A 19167-nucleotide genomic window follows, 5' to 3' on the forward strand; every position below is an offset into this window, starting at 1 on the left:
AAAAAACGATCTTGTGATTCAGCCTATATATTGCGTGGGTCGAGGATGCGAAGAGAGTTTCGGTGCGTCACAAAAATCTCCCGAATTTGTTTCACCTCGTGTGGGTGTTTGTAGAGAGGGGGAGATCTGTTGAGGCCTACATTTCCTGCTCGCCGAAGGGAGGGCCTTCACCTCCTGTTGGGGCAGATCCTTTTCACCAACAACCTCTCTGCGGCTTAAGAGTCTCAGCCCACGCACCCTTCTCCTGCGTGGTATCTCTTAGGGAATATCAAACCGCTCCGCCTCCCTCTTTAAAGTGGAGAAACCCGACGGCGCCCGGTGAAAACAGTCGCGCCACCGCATACTCGCATGACGCCCCACGGAAGGAACTGTCACTGATCACTTGCCCTCGCTCGCGAACGAAGGCTAAGGCCGATCTCATCCAGTGTTGTTGTTGTGTGGTCCTTCTCCGGAGTGCGCCCAGCTTTCCTCAGGATTTTCAGCTGCTTTTTCCAGCTGCTGTACAGTTTGTGGTGTTGGATTTTTTTAAGGCTTCCCCGAGGAGGACTCCTAGTGTCGTCGCCTCTGACGGGCCCGATTCGTGGCCAAGTCGCTGAGGTGCGTACATATCTTCTCCGAATACTTACTAAAGTCTGAATCACGTGATGATTTTTTCCGACCCTCCCGAACGATCGCTTTAGTGATGGAGGAAAAATTACCGTTCCTGGCAATTAGTTTCCGCGTTGGCTCTAGGGATGATAATCCCCTCCGTTCCTCAATAACTCGGCTCGTCCCTTTTTCCGTCAATGAAATCATCGTTGGAATCGTCTTCTGGCCAATTGAAATGCACTGCCGCTATTGCGCCTATGATGGCAGAAAAATGAACTTTTCAGGCGATCATTTTCCACGATGTCTCCAGGGATGGAAATCCCATCCCTTTTTCCATCCCTCGGCAAGTCCCTTTTTCCGTCACTGTCACCGTCTTTCAGTCAATCAGAACGCAAGGCCGCAAACAGTGATCGTAACGCCACACTTAGATAATAATTGAATTAGTGGCGGATACATATGGAGGGCCGAGGGGTCGCGTGCCCCCCCCCCCTTGCTAGGTCGCCCGCATTGGCTAACTGCAATTGTAAATTTTTCATATCAGACGATGGCATTGTCTTGTATATGTGTATAACCAGTTTAAGCCAAACTTTATTAAAATTTGCATGTGACTTGATTATTTTCTTATCACGATAGAAGAAAAGGCAGCTCTCCATATCTTTTGCGCCCCCTTGACTTTTCTCTGTATTCGCTACTGAATTGATTGGCAATTGTAAATATTGAAAATGACGAAGTGACGGATGGAAAGAGGGACGGTGGGAAAGACCGTGTGATACAGAGAATAATGGGTAGAGCGATCTCTCTTGTGGTCCATGGAAATCTATCATTGGCGCTATCTCTCTGAGGGAGGGGAAGAATAATCGTTTGATTCAGGCTTAATGATTAACTTGGGTCGATGCTATATTGCCCTTTAGGAGGTTGGTTCGAGAAACTAAGTTCGAGTCATAGGATTTGGTGCTTTCCCAGCTTATCTGATTCTGGCTCAATAAGAGACTAATAAGGCAGCGTTGCAACTCATAAATAGATTGGATGGCTTGTAGGGTAGCCTACTAACTTATGTATACCTTAATGCATGTTTCTGAATTTTTTTATCATTTCTAACAGCATTTTTTGTGTGTTCTGGCTTTATTGGCATAAAAGCTTCATGAGTTGTTCGCAAGTTTTACCTTTGCAAGAACATGGTAGTATAACTTGTTAGTATGCGTAACGTTTTTTTGGACTGTGTGGTGTGCATGTGGGAATCCTATTGCATGCTGGTGACTGATCACCCCCTGCCAAACACCTTAGAGGTGTCTCGCAGGGTATTATGTAGATGTAGATGGAAGTTTTCTCGGGTCGTCCAACACGTCAGGGCATCCGTTTGTACCGACGTTTTACCTTTCATCTCGCCTTGAAAATGATCTTCGAGTCGAGAATCTTAATGGACGCCCTGACCCGTTGGACGACCAGAGAAAACTTTTTGACATTTTTGAATAACTTTCATCCTCATTAAATTCTCAAAATACGCTCTTTTCAATGTACACCATCGATTGACGATCACAAAAATGGACTTTTCCCGCTGTATTTATCGGAAATTGCATTTGAAAATACAGCAATTTTAAAACAATTTTTATGGCAATATTTGTGTAAGCATTGTTTAAAGCTTTTATTTGGACTGTGATATAAATTTATTATTGTAAAAAAACTGGCGTAATGTTCGATTAACCATAATTATTATGAAAAAATGTGGGTACGTCACCGTACTAATTTTTGCTGATGAAAGCTGCAGAAGAAGTCAAATCACATTAGTTAGATTAAAATACCTCCACGGTCTGTTACAATGGCTGGAAATAAAATTCTCTTAAAAATAATAATTGAATTATCCTTAGTATACGTACCATTGTAATTGTCCTTTATTTGTCTCCTTTGAATTTTGCTTTTAAACTGTATTTTATGTAATCCAGTGGCGTAACTAGGAATATGCTTTGGGGGGTTGGAGGGGCCTGGGAGGCGGACACCCCCCAGGCAACCGGGAATATTTTTGAAAAATGACATGCCTGGAAATACATTTGACATAATTTTGGCACTTAAAATTTAATTTTAAGCATATGCAGTTATTATATGTCAAAATTAGACGATAGTTTCAAATATTATTTTTATTTCTCTGAGGCTTTGGGGGGATCTATCCTCTCATCCCCCATAGTTTCGCCACTGATGTAATGTGTGATGGCAAATGTTTTTAATAACATGCGAAAAATATTTGTGCTCGATCTCGCAGTCGCAAACCTTCCGCCTTATGTGACCTCCCGCACTTGAGAGTTTAATGCCCCCAGGCAAAAGAAGGCAAAGAGAGGGTACTGGTGATTTTTGTGTGTATGATAAATTCTTATGGCTAATATTGGTTCTTCCTCTCGTATTTACTAAAAATGTGTCCATGTTTTTTGGGCTTATTTACTGTAAGGTCCAGACCCCAAGCAAAAAGTTTTCTTTGGGTGGGATCTTTGGCTGTATGCGGATTGTATATCCTGATATTTGTTTTTAACTCGAAGGCATCGGAAAAGCATACATTTTATTAACTCATCTGTTTATTTCGTTTGCATTTTTCTCAAAGTTAAATGCGTCGTTTTTTTTGGCCGATATCATGAAATGAAGCTCTACCGAAAAGTGGCTTGTCGGATGATAGTAGCCCCTGGGCTAGTGGTATCCTATTTAAGCAAATGTATCGCGGATAGTCACCACAATGGAAAAACATTTGCGAGGACTGAAATCCCACTGTGGCTACTTGTCTGGTGAGGTCGTGTCGGTGCGCCTTCAGTGCCCTCCCTGCCCGATACACTGCGTGGCCACTCACTTCCATAACGCCTGTACCAGCTTTGTGCCTGGGACTAGGTCAATGAGAAAGTGTGAGGCTCGTGAGAAAGAAAGACATGGAAACAAGGGTAGAAAAGAGGAACAATGGGGAGACTCGTCTTTCATAAGTAAAAATTCCGTTTTGCTCTTTGAACTCGATATAGGAAATGGCCGTTCGTTATTCCAAATTTGTGACAAGATTTAATTCCTTGACCACGATCGATTGTTACAGTACATTAATATACTCCCACCACAATTTAATTTGTGGGAAGAAAGGTCTTTGTTCATTTTATCCTCATCCTCCGCGCCTACGCCTGGCACTAGCACATTTCTAATCATTTCAAGTCTTGACGTAATAGAAAGAAATACCTTCACGGGACTAAGAGTGGATACGGAGATGCTTAGTGTTTCTTATAAATTTTTAAGTAAATACGCTGAAAGTCTCGAGGAGCATCATATGAAATTACGTCTTTGCGATCTTGCAAAATTGAATGATAGATATATGCAATCCTCAACAAACCAAGTACCTGCGACAAAAATCATGTGAAATTTTCTCTCACGCTGTAAGTGACGTGTCTAAAAAATTTTTAAAACGAAAATTTCTATTTGCTTCGAGACAAGAAATAATATTGAAGCGAAACGAACGCATGCACCAAAAATGCTGCTTGCATCGGCCCTTTCAATTTGCGGAGAGATTTGAGGCTTTTCCGGCGGTAGTTGGTGGTGTATTCTTCTAAGATTTTACTCCGAATGTCTCCTTAATTATTTGCGTTTCGTTGGAATACTTTGCGAGGGTTTTCAGGGCCATGGATGTTGGAAATTGAATTTGTTGATCGATATTGGGTTGAATTCTATGCATAGTAATTTTCTCGAATCATCAATAGGTAAAAGTTAATTCCCTTGATGTTTTTATTTCGCTATTTCACCTTTTCATTTTTTTCGCCTTTTTATCTTTGCTGTTTATTGCTCAGTTATCATTCTATAATTGAAAACAGTCCGCCACGATAGCGTATTAGGATTTACTAGGTTTATTTTTACACATTCGGCACCCAAATTTTCTTTTTTTTTATTCCTTTCCTGTACAGTGTGTAGTATTCTTAGGTAAAATTAATATTAAAGCTCCTATAAATTATATACCATTTAAATTTTTATGTAAAAACTAGAAATCAGTACCCTTTATGTTCCCTTTTGTTTGCAAGATGTTTTTCCTAAAAGCCTTGCTGATTGATCGTCCTTCACTATCTTTCAAAATCTATAGAAGGGTATCCAAGAATTTAAATTAATTCTGTTCAAAAGGTTGATGAGTCCAGCCTTAGCGAGAGCGTGTTACTTCAAGATTCTTGATATTGCCAACTTTATGCGGCCTCCTCTTTTGATGGCACTCATTGACGCCTTAACCACTTCACGATCACCCCACGCAGAAGCAAGGATATGTTTGGAGAGCTCTCTGTTGCGACATCCTAACTTGTGAAGGCGCATTGACCTTTTCCATTTGCTTCTGATTGGGAAAAATGTTTAAGGCACTCGTTCTTAACTCTCTTACTGCGCAGTCCACTTTCGTTTTCATTCACAGTTGGATGTAAACCTCGCGTTCTAATGTATCCGTTGTGTTGTGAAATACTAAACAGCCTATCGTAATCGGATGTCATAATTCATGGGTACGTTTTATCGTAGAGTGAGTACTTAGTAAATATACTTACTCTATGGTTTTATTCGTGTGCAACAACTTTTGTAAATACATTTTAACTTCATAAGGGCACCACTTGTATTAGTTTCTGAATTAAGTTATATTCCCTTAATATTGCTAATGTTTGTATTATTTTAAAGGTGAAATTTTTGTTGCTCATTGCTAACGTCTTATTCTCGCTTAAGGTGCAAATCAGTTTCTCTTTTACGCTAATGGAATCATTGACATGCGTCGGTTGCTCACAAAATGCATCGATACACCATCATGGCTTTAAGTGTATGGTGTATTAATAAGGAATGGGGTATCAGCTGTCGGTCACTGGCATACCTATGGTTATTTTTATTCACCTAAGTTAGCTGCAATTATGTTTGCCGAGCCAAGTCCCGTGAATACTGCTTAGAGAATCCGAAAATGGTTTAAGAATGCTCCTGGTATATGTGGCGTTGGTTCCTGATCCACATTATTGGTGGTTTTTAGAAGTAATGATGCATTGAATTTACCTCTGAATTATGTCCATGTGCTATCCTCTAGTATGGCGTAATAAATGTGGCCTTGGTCATTTTTATTTTCTGCTATGTGACGTATACCTCTCTGTAACGTGCATTATCGCTTATTCCGTTTTTTTACGTATTTTATGCAGGTTGTCTTATGGATGATCACACACAGCGATGAAGATGAAACCTACTATGGTCTGTGCCTCCATGGCACTCCTACTAGTCCTTGTTTGCAGGACTTGTTCATCCGAGGAGCAAGTAAATGCAGGAATCACCAAAAGTTCCGAAGTCAACGTTGATGCAAGGTAAGAGGCTACATGTCCCATATATTTATTTGTAGAAGTTACACTATCCCTGGGATACAATTCACACTATCTCACGCATATAATCACTACATGATCACGTTTCGATGTCTTGTCACCAGCGTTGAGAGACCGCAACAGAATGGGCTCGTTCTCCTTTTTTTGCTGTGAATGTCTCTCTGGCTTTCCACCGAGTCAGGTACACCATTTCTGCCGACGTTTCGATGAAATAACTTTTCATCGTCCTCAGAGGTAGTTGGTGATTGGGTTGACCATCAACCAGCCCTTAGGATGACGTATTTCATTTAAACGTTGTCAGAAATGGAGTGTCTAACCCGGTGGGAAGCCCGAGAGACATTCACAGCCACCATTCGCCGGAAAAGAATCAAATTTGTTTCCTGTCGAAAATGATGATTGTAAAAATAAAGAGACCAGTATTTTTCCGTTTCTTGATCTGCATACTACTCCTCGAGCTATTCGCTGCGGAATATTGACAGCCTTGACCCATTCCCAGAAAAGTTGATGAAGTCTCCGACTCCTTGCGAGCTAGAGTTCATTAAAAATATCTTTGCGACTGACAGTGAGAGGCAGGCCTAAGTTTTTTGGGGAGTGAGGGCGGAGGGCACATGGCATCCTAAAAACAAACAAAATGCATAGGCGGACCTCAGACTGCAAGAAATTCAGTCGTTTTCAAACCTCCGTGGTGGGCGCTTCGTGGGTTAGTTAGCTGTGGTGCCAAGTGAGAAAAGGATTTTTGAGACAGCCCTTCGTTTCCATTTGCTGAAAAATTCTTTTAAGAAAACATGGCAACGCCCGCCTCTCTCCCTCTCCCCATACCATATCCATTGCGTCGTAGGTCTCACCTCTTGCCGAGACACTACTCGAATCATTCCGAACTTGTACGACTAAGCCAGTCGCTAAGATATTTAATAAGGATCACAGAGACAATCCCCGGTCTCGTGCATCGTCCTCGCGTTATATTGTTATTTTCACTCTTGTGAGCGATTCTCTCCTTCAATTAGCGGTTCTCCTTATTCGAGTCAATGAAATGAAACTCTAGAGACGTCATCAACTCATGAATAGTGGGCAGCAACTTTCGCGTTTTCTTTTTTTACATTTTGAGAAAATGGCGGAGAGAAGTAGTTTTCTCTTTCGTGGTAGGTTTCGTGGAAGGAATGAACGAGTCGTCCCGCGAAACGTCGGCCGTGATGGAGACCCCGACCCGGTGGAAATTCCCGAGTAACCTTCCACGACACAATATGCCGGGAAAGCCTGCGATATTTCTTCAGGTTTGATTTTCGCCGTAAAATATTTACCTTCCACGTGTCGAATTCTTTTGATGAATGTCGAGATCTGGTCTGAGTGAATGTCCGCTTATCTTTTCATCCACTTTTGAAAGCTCTTGGATCCAAGCTTGGCTTTCGATTGATCCTTGGCGGGAGGACAGGTTATGGCCGATGGATTTACACTGGAATGCAAAAAAAATTAAATGCCGTTCTTAACTGTACCAAGTGAAATATCTCTTGATAACCCTATCATATTTTATTTCATCAATTCAAATAGGAGAAATATAAAATTGGCGATAAGCCTTCGGTGGTAAATTTGGTTCGAGTCTAGGTCATAGCAAATGATATTTCCTCAGTGGTACTTTTGTACTTCATATGCACTTGCGGTTGACTCCATGAAGTCATATCACTAGCTAGGCCGCGGGTTTGTCTAAACATAACTTTCAAATTTTCAAACTCGAACAAGATAGAGTGAGACATCTCCATATTCTTTCATAGTCGTGCATATTGGATCATAAACACGTTGGCAATGCGACCTAATTTTGTTGGGGTTTCTTATTAGTTTCATTGTGAATTATTTTCTCACTGGTCGAAACAATTACAACATCGATGACAGTTTCGACACCATTCGAGGCGTTATTAAAAACTTGACTTACAGTATTCGTTTCTTCGGACGCATTCTCTTAGGTGATGTCATAATAACACTGTAAAATTTTTTGCGCTACTTACGGGACATGACTTTCTCTTTAGCATAAAAAGACGAATCGCTTTCAGACCGCACATTGTTACTATCCTAATGAGCAAGAATGTATGCAAAAAGCGTCGCTGCGAACGTCAAAACTGTTTTCACTCGCGCCCTTCGCTCTTTCTTTTTTTTCATTTCTAACTCATTGTGTTTTAGAAATATTTTTTCGTGCCTATGAATCTTGCTCGGTTTATACGGTCGAGCATAGATGTTGGAAGTCTTGGTATAAAAGATCTCTTCATAATAATGACTAAAACATATAATTTTGTGAAAATAGTGTTGCTTTATTATCTTAAGAGGTCAGTTAAATTCTGATACGCTTTGTCAATCGTTGGCTGTAATGGCTCAGAAGCATGATTTCTTCTGGGAAATCATTGTCGATACCGATCTTATAGAAAAGGTTTGAATCTAAGTGAGGAAATGAAGAGTGAGTGAAAATGTTTTTAAGGCATTCTTTTTGTCATACTTTTTAGTAGATTTTATAATGCAAAATATTCTTTCGATTCGTATTATGACTTTTAAAAATGGGGCTAATGAGCTATGAAATCATTCTCGGAGCCTCGCTGAGCTATCACAATGCTACCATTTTTATAGGTAGTTTATTGTCCTTTTAGAGCTGTTTAGCTCTGAATTTACCTCAGCTTATACCTAAATAGGCGTTGTTTGTTGGAAGTTTTCTTGATTCTCTCTTTATAGAAGATGTAAAAAAATTAATCATCTCCTGTGCTTTAATTTTTGTAATCGACCTCATAGGTTGATCATAAGATTAATTAAGTTCAATTTTCATGTGGCAAATCCCGTCCCAATAATTGCGGAGGACTTGAATTTCTCTATTAATCATTTTCATGCAATTTTAATGAGGTAATTTGTTGTAAGAGTGCCTTATTCAATTTGATATATTAATTATCTATTTTAAAAAATCGTCAGAACACGAATAGGGCCTATGTAGCCTTCGTAATTTGAACGCATGACCCTCAGATATGAAAAGTTGGCGTCCCCTATATTTACGGATTCTGACTTCATTAATTTTATACCGATATGTTTCTGCTGTTCTATTCATTTTACTAGTTTTCTTTTTTTGGTACACCTTCGCCAAGGTTTAGCAATTTGCTTCAAGGATAAATGAATCTTAATTGGATAGAAGTCATTTTATTGCAGATAAACGTCCTTATACGCTATAAATTTTGTAATACGGCAATTCTCGAATAGGTAATGCGTGTATTTTGATTAGTTTACTCTAGCGAACGGAGGCTTTTGCCTCCATACGGAATTTAAAATACATCAACGGCATCAATTTCACTTACCCTTACCATTTATTGTCGAAACTTTTCAAGGGAATTTGTAGTTAATAGAAGCTGATTGGGGGAAGATGGTTTAAGATTCATTAGTTGCAAGAGCATCAGCAGTTTAATAAGATAAATTTTCTGTTTCTTTGATCTATCTAAGCAGTTTGTATTCCGTGACTTCGCCGGCGTAGACTAAGAAACTCGCCATAAAACTGAATAAGACTTCTCTGCCAATTCTTCGGTAACTCATATCTATTCCCTATACTATATTCCTTTCACTCTGACTCTTAAAAATTAAATTATATTTGAAATGAATTTTTCAATTCTTTTGATCACGTAGAACCAAATATTCCAACAATAAGTATTAATCGCTTTCTAATTATAATCACATTTATATTTTTTCTGATTCTTATTGATCGCTCCTAGAGAGAAGTGGCAAAACGAGGCTCCGTAGTACATCATCACTCCAATTTTTTCAGGCTGTGAAAATTTTGCGCTGTTGGCATCCGCCTCGCAGCACTCATCCCACCTAAAAATATCTTCTGTTCCTACGAACTACTTTTACCGTTCGAAATATGGAAACTGACAATCGATCTGCGAACTTTTTTCGCGGAAGCACATTCGAGCTTTCGTCTCACCACCTCGCGTTTTCTCCTCTCCTTTGGCAGGCCCGCGGCCGAAAGCGACCCGGGGCCCGTGGGCGTAGCGGACGGTGAAAGCAGGGCCAGAGGGGACGTGGGCGACCAAGCTGACACCGCCGACCCGGCCCCCAGACAGCGGCTGCCGCCAGGGGCCTTTCCGCCTCGCATCGTTGGGCCCGGCTCACCCCGTCCTCCCGGACAGTTCCCGCCGGGATTCGAACCCCAGACTGGACAGTTCCCGCCCGGACAGTTCCCACCAGGATTCGAATCCCAGACAGGGCAGTTCCCACCCGGGTTCCCACCCCCGGGGGCTTACGACGACGCCTTGGATTCCTTGCCTCCTCCGGGGGCGTATCCCGGTCCCTTTCCGGGGCAGAACCCTCAGAGACCCCGCCCAGGTCCTCCTCCGGGTCGTCCATACCCTCCGGGTCCTTTCCCGCAGAGGCCTTTCCCGGGCCAGAGACCTCCGAGGCCCCCTCCTCCGCCGATCGGCGACCCCTCGCTCTTCAACGCGTTCCCCTTCGCCCCCTTGCCAGCGCCCACGGATATTATCAACAGGGCAGTCTCCTCCATCACGGATTTCGATGACCAGCGGTGCGTCCCTCGTCTGCTGTGCGAGTGGACATCAGGTTCAATGCCGGGCGTTTACAACAATGGTTACCGGCCGTACCGACCGGCCTATCAGACCGAATCGTTCGTAGGACAGGAGCAGCTCTTACAGTGAGTATTGCATGGTTACCACTATATGTTACGAGGTATTTTGGTAGTGTTGATGGTAATGGAAGTATGAAGAGGGAAAGCATTTGCGATGCGGCTTAAGGGTGGATTCAGAAGATTTTTTGGGGCGGCTGGAAATTTCTGGGAGTGCAAGAAACATATAGTCATGCTCGGGTGTTATATGAAGATATTTTGGTCCCCGGGGTGACAAATTCTAAAACAAATATTTATAACAAACAAATAGTTTTCAATTCATTTCGTTATTTTTACCTAATTACTGTTTCTATGAGGGAATTAATCATAAATGTCATTCGGTTTCGCATTTTTACCAAATTAGCCTCATACAACTGTTTCTTTGAGTTGGGGTGGGGGATTTCCTCCTTTCCACAATCCCTGGATACGCTACTCATCCCACTAAAAGTGTAACAATTGCGTCTTTGCCAGTAAGTGTTCATTACGTGAGGAAAACGTATGGCTGAATAGAATAATGGTATTGATTTTAGTGTTTGTATTAAACGCAAGGAGAGTAAATAAACAACAGAATTCTTTTTATTTTGCTTTTATAGCATGTGCTAATCTATCTTTGTAAATATTTAAACTTCAGTTTACCTAGTACAATAAGAGTAATATCAGCTGCGGTGTGGTTGAATTTATTACTTATCACATTAAAGTGAATTTTTGAAAAATTCTCTTCGATTATTTTTAATAAATTCGCAAATAATGAAGAAACGAAGGAAAAGGAAAGGAATATGTTAAAAAATAACTGGAATTTCTTGTCGGCGTAAAAAATAAAGATTTCGAATGTTTGAATGAGACGTAGTTACAATAGACTCATTACCAATCATGCCTAAAATATTGATTTTATAACAAATTTTACTCCAAAATCAACTCCTTTCCTTCATTTCACGGGAAGCAAGTAATGGAAAATCACCTCACAAGTTTCATTCCATGTTATATTTGACCGGAATGTATCCCTACTGATATACATAAATATTTTTGTCTGAGGAAAACATTTTGATACTAAAAATGCATTGTTTTGAGTTTGGTGCTTGGGTATCAAAACCAGGCAGGCAAATGCAGTAGTACGCGTATTCTTAGTTTATATTATCAAAATTTATAGCTCTATCTTCCATAAGTAGGTACTGACTTTTTTCGTGCATAAAATTCACATTTATCTCTTTTCAATCCCTCTTTAGGCTTTTGGCGGCGTTAACATTGGGCAACCCTCAAGGATCACCTCTTTCCTTCTTCGGTGGTGCCGCGCTCTTGGGCATCTCATCAAGAGGACGCCCGGAGAACTGTTACAAAGCCTTCCCGGATTGTCCCCAGAGATCGGAAAGACTCTTGGAATACTTGAACAACCACAGAGGAGGATTTTTCAAGGCCGTTGGTGACCCTCTGAGATCTGCATTGCCCGGTTCCCAATCTCCTGACGGTCCCGTTCCTAGGCCTCCGCGTCCTCCTCTTAGACCACTGGGCCCGGGTTATCCGGGTGGACCTCAGCGACCTTATCCTCCTCAGGGACCCGGCCAACCATATCCCCAGGGCCAGTTGACCCCTAGACCCCTCAACTACTACAGCAAATCCAACGGGGACGGTACGGTGAACAGCACCGACGTTGATTATCCCGAATTGGACAATACTCTCGCGGCCAGTGGCCAGTCTGAGGCTCGCATTCAGATCCATCCAGACCGCGTGGTGGGACAAATCAACGCGTACCAGCCGCAGCGAGTCGTCGACTGGCGTCTTCAGCAGGGAAATTACGGAGCCACGTCCGGTGGAAAGAAGACGATATTCCCTCCCGCTCAAAATGCGGTGGGTAGTGATGGTTACCGCAAAGGGCCGAGGAAGGGTAAAAAGGTCGTCCAGACCTTCTCCGATCCTCAGGAACCAGTTCCTGTCTTCCAAAACCCTCCATCACAAATGCTGTTCCCCGACAGGACTGGCACCGGGGATTTGAGACTGGACAATTGGGAACTCTTCGGAACGAAGAAGAGGCCTGGTCAGGACACCAGTTCCAATCGTGGAACTAGATTTGGCCGAATATATTTTCCGAGAGAGGTCCAGGCCGTAGAAAGCAGGCCTGGGGAAATCAATACTAGGCACTATGTCATATTTCCCGGTCCGGCCAGCTGATTTTTTTAGTATATCAACCCGTGTCACTAACGCATTAAGCAACGACTTAACTTGGCGTTACTATGGATTTTGATGCTATAAAGGAGCGTTTGTTGGTTCACAACAACTTAAAAGTGTCGTGACTCCGATGGAGATAGTCATTTGTTGAGAAAAGCTCCAATTTCTCTTGAAATTAACAAGCAGCAAGGAGGATATTTCTATCAATCTAAAGACGTGCACACTACAGTTATGCGCTCTAAGATCGATTTCACAATGGTTGCGCGGTTTGTGCCGAGATTGAAGGAATTTTAATTGATTGGTCTAGTTCATAGTAAGTCATGTTACGCCAAATTAAGTAGTTGAGAACGGGACTTAAAGCCTCCTTCTCAAGAGCTTAACTTAGCAAAACTATGGAGCTGAAAACGTCTGTATCATCCAACCATCACTACTGTATTCCTTGTAATCAGTCAATAACTCTTTGTATTCAGGAATTCCATGCAAATGTCTTAGTTCAATATTTTACCATGATTGCGATATCTCAATGTAACCAATCAATGAATGAAATGGTTTGTTATCAATTATTTTTGAGCATTGGTTCTCTTAAAATTATACTTTTACTCCATAGAAATTTCAATGCCGTAGTTCACATTTATCGCAGACAAATTTTATTATAAAACTTGAAGAATATATTCTCAAGTTCAGTTTAATTAAGCGTACATTTACTTAGTATCATTATTTGTTTCCATCACTCCCTCTGATAAAACCTTCTAGTCCATGGAGTCTATAGAACACAGGTGTCTTATGTATAGAGATTTTATGTTGATAACTGGCGAAAGTTTTGTTACGGCGAACCATAAAATTAAGCTCTACGTTCATGGGAAGTACCTAACTTTGGAGGTCGTAATTGCGGGAAATACCTTGAATTATCAAAAATTTATTGAGTTGGAGTGGATATTAATTGCTGGATTACAGTACTATACTAACCAGTTTTATTTCAGTGAATCAATTTATCTCGATATTTCACATTTCCAAACCTGGTGTTTAGTGCATTTTTGTGTAACTTGAAGTAAAGTCGATTAGACTTAAGACTGGATTATACACATCGAATTTACTTCCGGAAAGAGGGTTTAAAAACTTTTCAAGTCCTTGTAATTAGGAGATTTGTCAGTGGGTTACCCCCATAATAATGAGTGGTTATGGTGGAGTGTATTGTACATATGTGTATGTAAATTATTCCATAATGTTTGAGAGCATTGATGTGTTATGAATTCTAAGAGAATTAAATTATTTTGTATAAAAATTAATCGTACGTCACTGCCAAATACACCTTCAGCCTTCTTAATAATGAATCATCATCTGTTTTGAGGATATACATGTACACGGAATAACATGTATTTCTATTGCCCGAAGCAAGATATTTGATTCATGAATTGCTATTTTTTACGGTAAAGGCGAAAATTATCCGTATCGATTCGTCATAACCCCTTTCATTCATCGTTCGTCCGTTGGTTCCATTGCGGTCTATAAGTAACATGTATTTGAATTATTCACCTTGTATTTACTTCCTGCACAGAACCTTGTAGTTCCTGATACTTTGAATAACTTCTCGTATGTTTTTAATTGAAAATTAGGGCATCAAATGCAGCCAAATCTTTACAGTTTATTCTTAACCCATTTACTGCCAAAGTTGCGAAAACGCAACATTATTGAGAAATGCAAAAAAATTGTTTCAATTAAGTTTTATTCACATAGAATTCCCTTTTTTCGATATAAGTAAGTTTAAACTGACTTTTAATGAGATAACAATGGCATTTCATAGGTATTTCGATATTTAAAAAAATACTCAAAATGTGTCAATTATCAAGTCACCTGTTACGCAAGATAAATATGTTATCCTAAGAGTAACTATTCTCTTTATTAAGTTTTTTGTTCGTCCATATGAACGTCAAAATTTCAATTAATAGATGTTACAGCTTATATTTCGCCATAAAGTCAACATTAGGCGAAAATCGGATCGGGAACATAAAGTTGCGTTTTCGCAACTTTGGCCGAATTCGGTATCTAAAGGTGGTTATGCAACCTGCATGACCATATATTGCCATCCCGTAGGAATATGCCGTTTTTACTATCAGATTTTACTGTCCTACGGCTTTAATGCCACGTGTTTGATTTCGCTTTAAATTTTGGTGCTTATGTTATTCAGACGTCTTTAGGGTTCAACCAGGCGATGGGAAATGACTTCGATCGAAAGTTAGGCTTGGAAGCAAGTGTTATTATGGAATTACTCAAGGTTATCCCTGAACCCTCTAATCATCGTATGTTTTTCGATAACTTCTTTTCATAGAGCAGACTATTCATTGTTTTGAAAGAAAAAGGATTTTTTGTCACTGGAGCCATCCGTGAAAATAGAACGGAGGAGTGCCTGATAGAATATAGTAAAACCATCGGTGTAAAACCAAGAGGAACAAGAATTTTATGAAGCTGTATGTCTTATCATTGTTCGATGGAATGATAATTCGGTTGCCAACGTAGCTATCGATACAAGTCGGCGCTTCCATTGGGCACTGGGAAACGTTTCATCAGAAAAAAGAAAAAACTATTCCACAGTCTCGAGTTATTGGGGAGTTTAGTAAATACATGGGAGGTGTGGACCTACTTGATAATGCAAATCCGATTTACCGCCCTAGAATTCATGGGAAAAAAGGTCCTAGTTTATCACTTACTGGACAGCGTTTGCGCTAACGCCTGGAAACTGTACAGGTTATGCAACGGAAGTAAATGCCACTGGTAAACTTAAAATCATATCTAGCAGGGACGCATCTAAAAAGTGAACTGAATCAGTCGGTAGATGACGTACCCCTATGCCATTCATGTCAATAAATATAGAAAAAGGTAGGCCGGGGATTCGTGAAGTAAGAAAGGACGAATTTGGCCATGTAGCTCAAAAAAGTGAGACCAGAAGAAGTTACCGACGCGACAGCCAAACTATAAATGAATGTACAAAATGTTGCGTTCCGTTTCACTCAAAATGCTTTCATGTATTTCATAAAGAGTCATAAATTGTAGTAATTCAATCTGCAATGGTCAAATTAATGTCAATTAAAAACTTTTAAATACATACTCTTCCGAAAAATATTCGCTTTGACTCATTTCTTTCAAGCCGTAATGTATGTCTATTTTATAGTGGATTTAGGTTAACTAATAAAACATGTCATTGGAAACATAATATTTAAGAATTTTTATTACCCAATATGTCGATATCTGTTATATACGTGGTATAAAAAGACGTAGGATTATATCTGACGGTAAAAACGGCATATTCCTACGAGACGGTAATATATGGTAATGCGGGTTGTATAACTGCCTATAGATAGAATCGGCCAAAGTTGCGATAACGCAACATTTAGTTTTTACCATAAGCAACTTTTTTTGAAGGCCTATATTTTCAATTTTCCTTATTTAGCATGTTATTAGGCAAAAAGAAGCGAAAAAATTATATATTTTCAAGTATTTCTTTGTTCGGCCGGTAATGGGACTTCGTGTGGCATAACGTGGTATGAAATAGCTTCGTTGTGCTCCAAGTACCCTCCCAAGGTAATAACACGTTGTGTAAGTATGGATAGGGTTCTCGTTATTTTTTCGCTGGCGTTCCGAAAGCGACGAAGAATCTCGTCATTGAGGTGCGTCAACTTGAACAATTTTAAGTTGTACCATAGGTATTTGGTACCACGTTTGGAGTTGTTGTTCGTATCTTATTATGAATGGACGTATCGTAATGTTTGTTTCAGTAAAGTTATATTTTAAAAATTAGCTTTTAAACCATGTGTAAATTGCCCAAATTTACACATTTTTTCAATTTCAACACCTCTACACATGTGCGTTGTTCCTCTAAATGCCACGGTAGGCAACGTTTTGACGCACCTAGAGCTTTGCGCCCTCAGCAAACTCCTCTACTTCGGTTCAAAAGGTTCTATTCAGCGGGACGAACTATATAAGAAGGCCGTGGGTTATCGCAATCGGAAAAACCGCTGAATTAAGTGGGAGGACCCCAGTGTGGAGATTGGAGAGAGGGAGGAGGTGCTGGTGAAAGGCTTTTCGAGGGACACGCAACTTTTGAAAACCACGAAACTACTGAAGGGCAAAAAAATGGAATAAAAAGTATTCAGGGAAGCAAGGTCAAGAATATGATGTGTGAACCGTGTATGGATTCAAGTTGAGTATCACATTCGGTGAGAATTTGTATCTAAAGGCCGTTTCACAGGGGCGCGGAATTGTGCAGGTTATAACTATATTAATTTTTAAAATTAAAATTCATGGCGAGGAATTGCACGAATGCATGCGTGCACGAAATTAAGGCCGTTTTACACGGGGCACGGAACTGCGCAGGTTAGAACTGCATTAATTTATAAAATGGCGTGGAATTGCGCGAATGCATAAACGAAATTAGAACAGGGGCTATTTAGCCATCTCACGTCCACGCATTCTCGCATGTGTTCTAGCAATTCATCGCTTTACACGACGCAATTTTGACTGCGCCTGAGTACGCACGTCAGATCGCGCAAGTACGTGTAAAACGGCCTAAAGACTTGATGAGTAAGGGGCGTGGAAAAACTGCTGGAACTTTACGACTGCTACGGCCATTTTTGAAGAATCCGGTATAGCGCACCAAACAGCAAAAAAAGCGTTGGTATGAGGTTACAGAAAAATATCCTTCTCTCCGCAGTACCCAACTTATCGCAAACTGCTGCTCTGAAGTGATTAAGATCAAGGAGAAATGTATCCACCGTTAGGGGATGTGAGCAATGCAAGTACTTGCCAATGGTTATGCGTACTCGAAGTGATGTCCTCGTAGGCTTAATTGCTCAATCATACGATCACAGACTAATTTCGCGACCCCTTGATTACGCCATCTTTTAAGGATGAGTGTGATCACTACATACATGAAGATAAACTTCTCTGTGATCATATGGAGATCAGGAAAAAATCACTCACTCAGTGCTTTAGCCTGAATGTTGGTTTGGATTGGTAAGACTAGAGCTCTCCCAGACTCAACCACAGGTGAGTGAATATCATATATTCAGGGTTTTGAGAGCCAGCTTCTTTCCGAGGGAAACCTCGTTCCCTTCGGGAAACGTGACACCCCTAAATCACCAAAAAAGTGCTATAACGACTTAGCTGCCACGCTCCCCTTCTTTGTTCATGACTTTTCCCAAATCTAAAAAAATGGCCGGCCTCGTACGGATCATGAGTACTTTAGAAAGCCTCTTAATGAATGGTTTTCGATTTTTTCAAGCTGTTCATCGCCCTTAGTGAATACCTCTTTTATATCGTAGTTTAATCTCCATGCAGTTCGATGTTTTTGATTTTCGTATAAAGAGTATTACGAAATCTGTAGTGCTGTTACTTTTATATCTCTTAAAAAACTTTTCGCGGCAAATTATTCCAATAATTTACTGTATGGGAGTGGTGGCATTTATTCAGAGTCAATTCTTCTGTTTTTTATTGGGCTCCATTTTTCTGTGATATCTGGTACACTATTTCTTTACCTTTCCATCCCTTTTTATGGATTCAGGTGACGTTTCTTCGATTTTACGTAACGTGAACAATAATAATTGGTGGGCGCTTCTCCAAATCTTTAGAAATGATCAATCCTTGAACCGATATAAAAAAAATCAAAGAATGCCGACCCACTTACAGTTAAATAGTTATTTTTTAAACAACCTATCCCTAAATATGTACCTATACTGCATTTTCCTTCCTAATGTGTGAGCTGGCGATTGCATTATGCGTGCGAAGTAAAACTAATCGCCCCCCAGTGATTCCTAAATTCAATATCTTCCCTGAAAGATATGAGAGATTTTGTTAATTATTTTTTTAAAAATTAAGCTCAGACATAGTCTCTCGAAATTTTTCCATAAGTACCTACGAACAGCAACTCTGGGATCATACGGGAAAATGCTGTAACTGTGACGGTTGCCATTTACTATATTTGTATATTCAATAAATTGTCCATGAAAGGTTAATAGTAATTTAAATTCTTAGCAGATGCGAATGCTTTTTCATAATACCGTATCACTGGCACAGGTTTGGAGGCCTCGGGTTTATCCTTAATATTGCTGTGCTGTATTGCATCAGGCGTTGAGCTTTCTCTCAAACAATGGAAAGCTGGCAGTGACTATTCAAAAAGCCTTTTTGCGTGACTCATGCGTAATCTTTAAGTTAGCTCTGAACTTAATTTATTATTTAACTTGTGGGGCTTTAAGAAACAGTATAATGAAATCACGCAGTAAATTTTGAAACTTATTACGCTCATATTTTATAAAAATACTTCAATTCCTCACTCGTGAACGTGATTATGACCGACAGGGTAGGTGCTACATTGGAATTCTTACATGAATCCCAAAAAAAAACTATTGGGTACTCAATGAATATTGAATTTGAGTATCTACCTCTGTCGTATTTTGTTTACTTTCCATTGTT

The 19167-nt window shown here is 40.3% G+C and overlaps 1 protein-coding gene across 1 annotated transcript; it reads left to right on the forward strand.

The window, feature by feature from the left end:
• Window positions 1-319: 319 nt before the first annotated feature.
• LOC124156887 (basic salivary proline-rich protein 2) lies at window positions 320-13987 on the forward strand. Its single transcript, XM_046531375.1, has 4 exons — window positions 320-597; window positions 5742-5900; window positions 9883-10575; window positions 11769-13987. The coding sequence occupies exons 2-4, from the start codon at window positions 5770-5772 to the stop codon at window positions 12706-12708; spliced, it is 1764 nt and encodes a 587-aa protein (XP_046387331.1). The 5' UTR covers window positions 320-597; window positions 5742-5769; the 3' UTR covers window positions 12709-13987.
• Window positions 13988-19167: the final 5180 nt, after the last annotated feature.

The sequence above is a fragment of the Ischnura elegans genome, chromosome 4, assembly GCF_921293095.1.
Source record: "Ischnura elegans chromosome 4, ioIscEleg1.1, whole genome shotgun sequence".
In the NCBI taxonomy this organism is placed as follows: Eukaryota; Metazoa; Arthropoda; class Insecta; order Odonata; family Coenagrionidae; genus Ischnura; species Ischnura elegans.

What these genes read in the sequence shown, in the direction of transcription:
- LOC124156887 (XM_046531375.1), top strand. Translation starts at nt 5,770, where the DNA reads ATGAAGATGAAACCTACTATGGTCTGTGCCTCCATGGCACTCCTACTA. An exon ending in GAAGTCAACGTTGATGCAAG is followed by an intron (nt 5,901 to 9,882) that starts GTAAGAGGCTAC and finishes CTCCTTTGGCAG; the next exon opens with GCCCGCGGCCGAAAGCGACC. An exon ending in GGACAGGAGCAGCTCTTACA is followed by an intron (nt 10,576 to 11,768) that starts GTGAGTATTGCA and finishes ATCCCTCTTTAG; the next exon opens with GCTTTTGGCGGCGTTAACAT.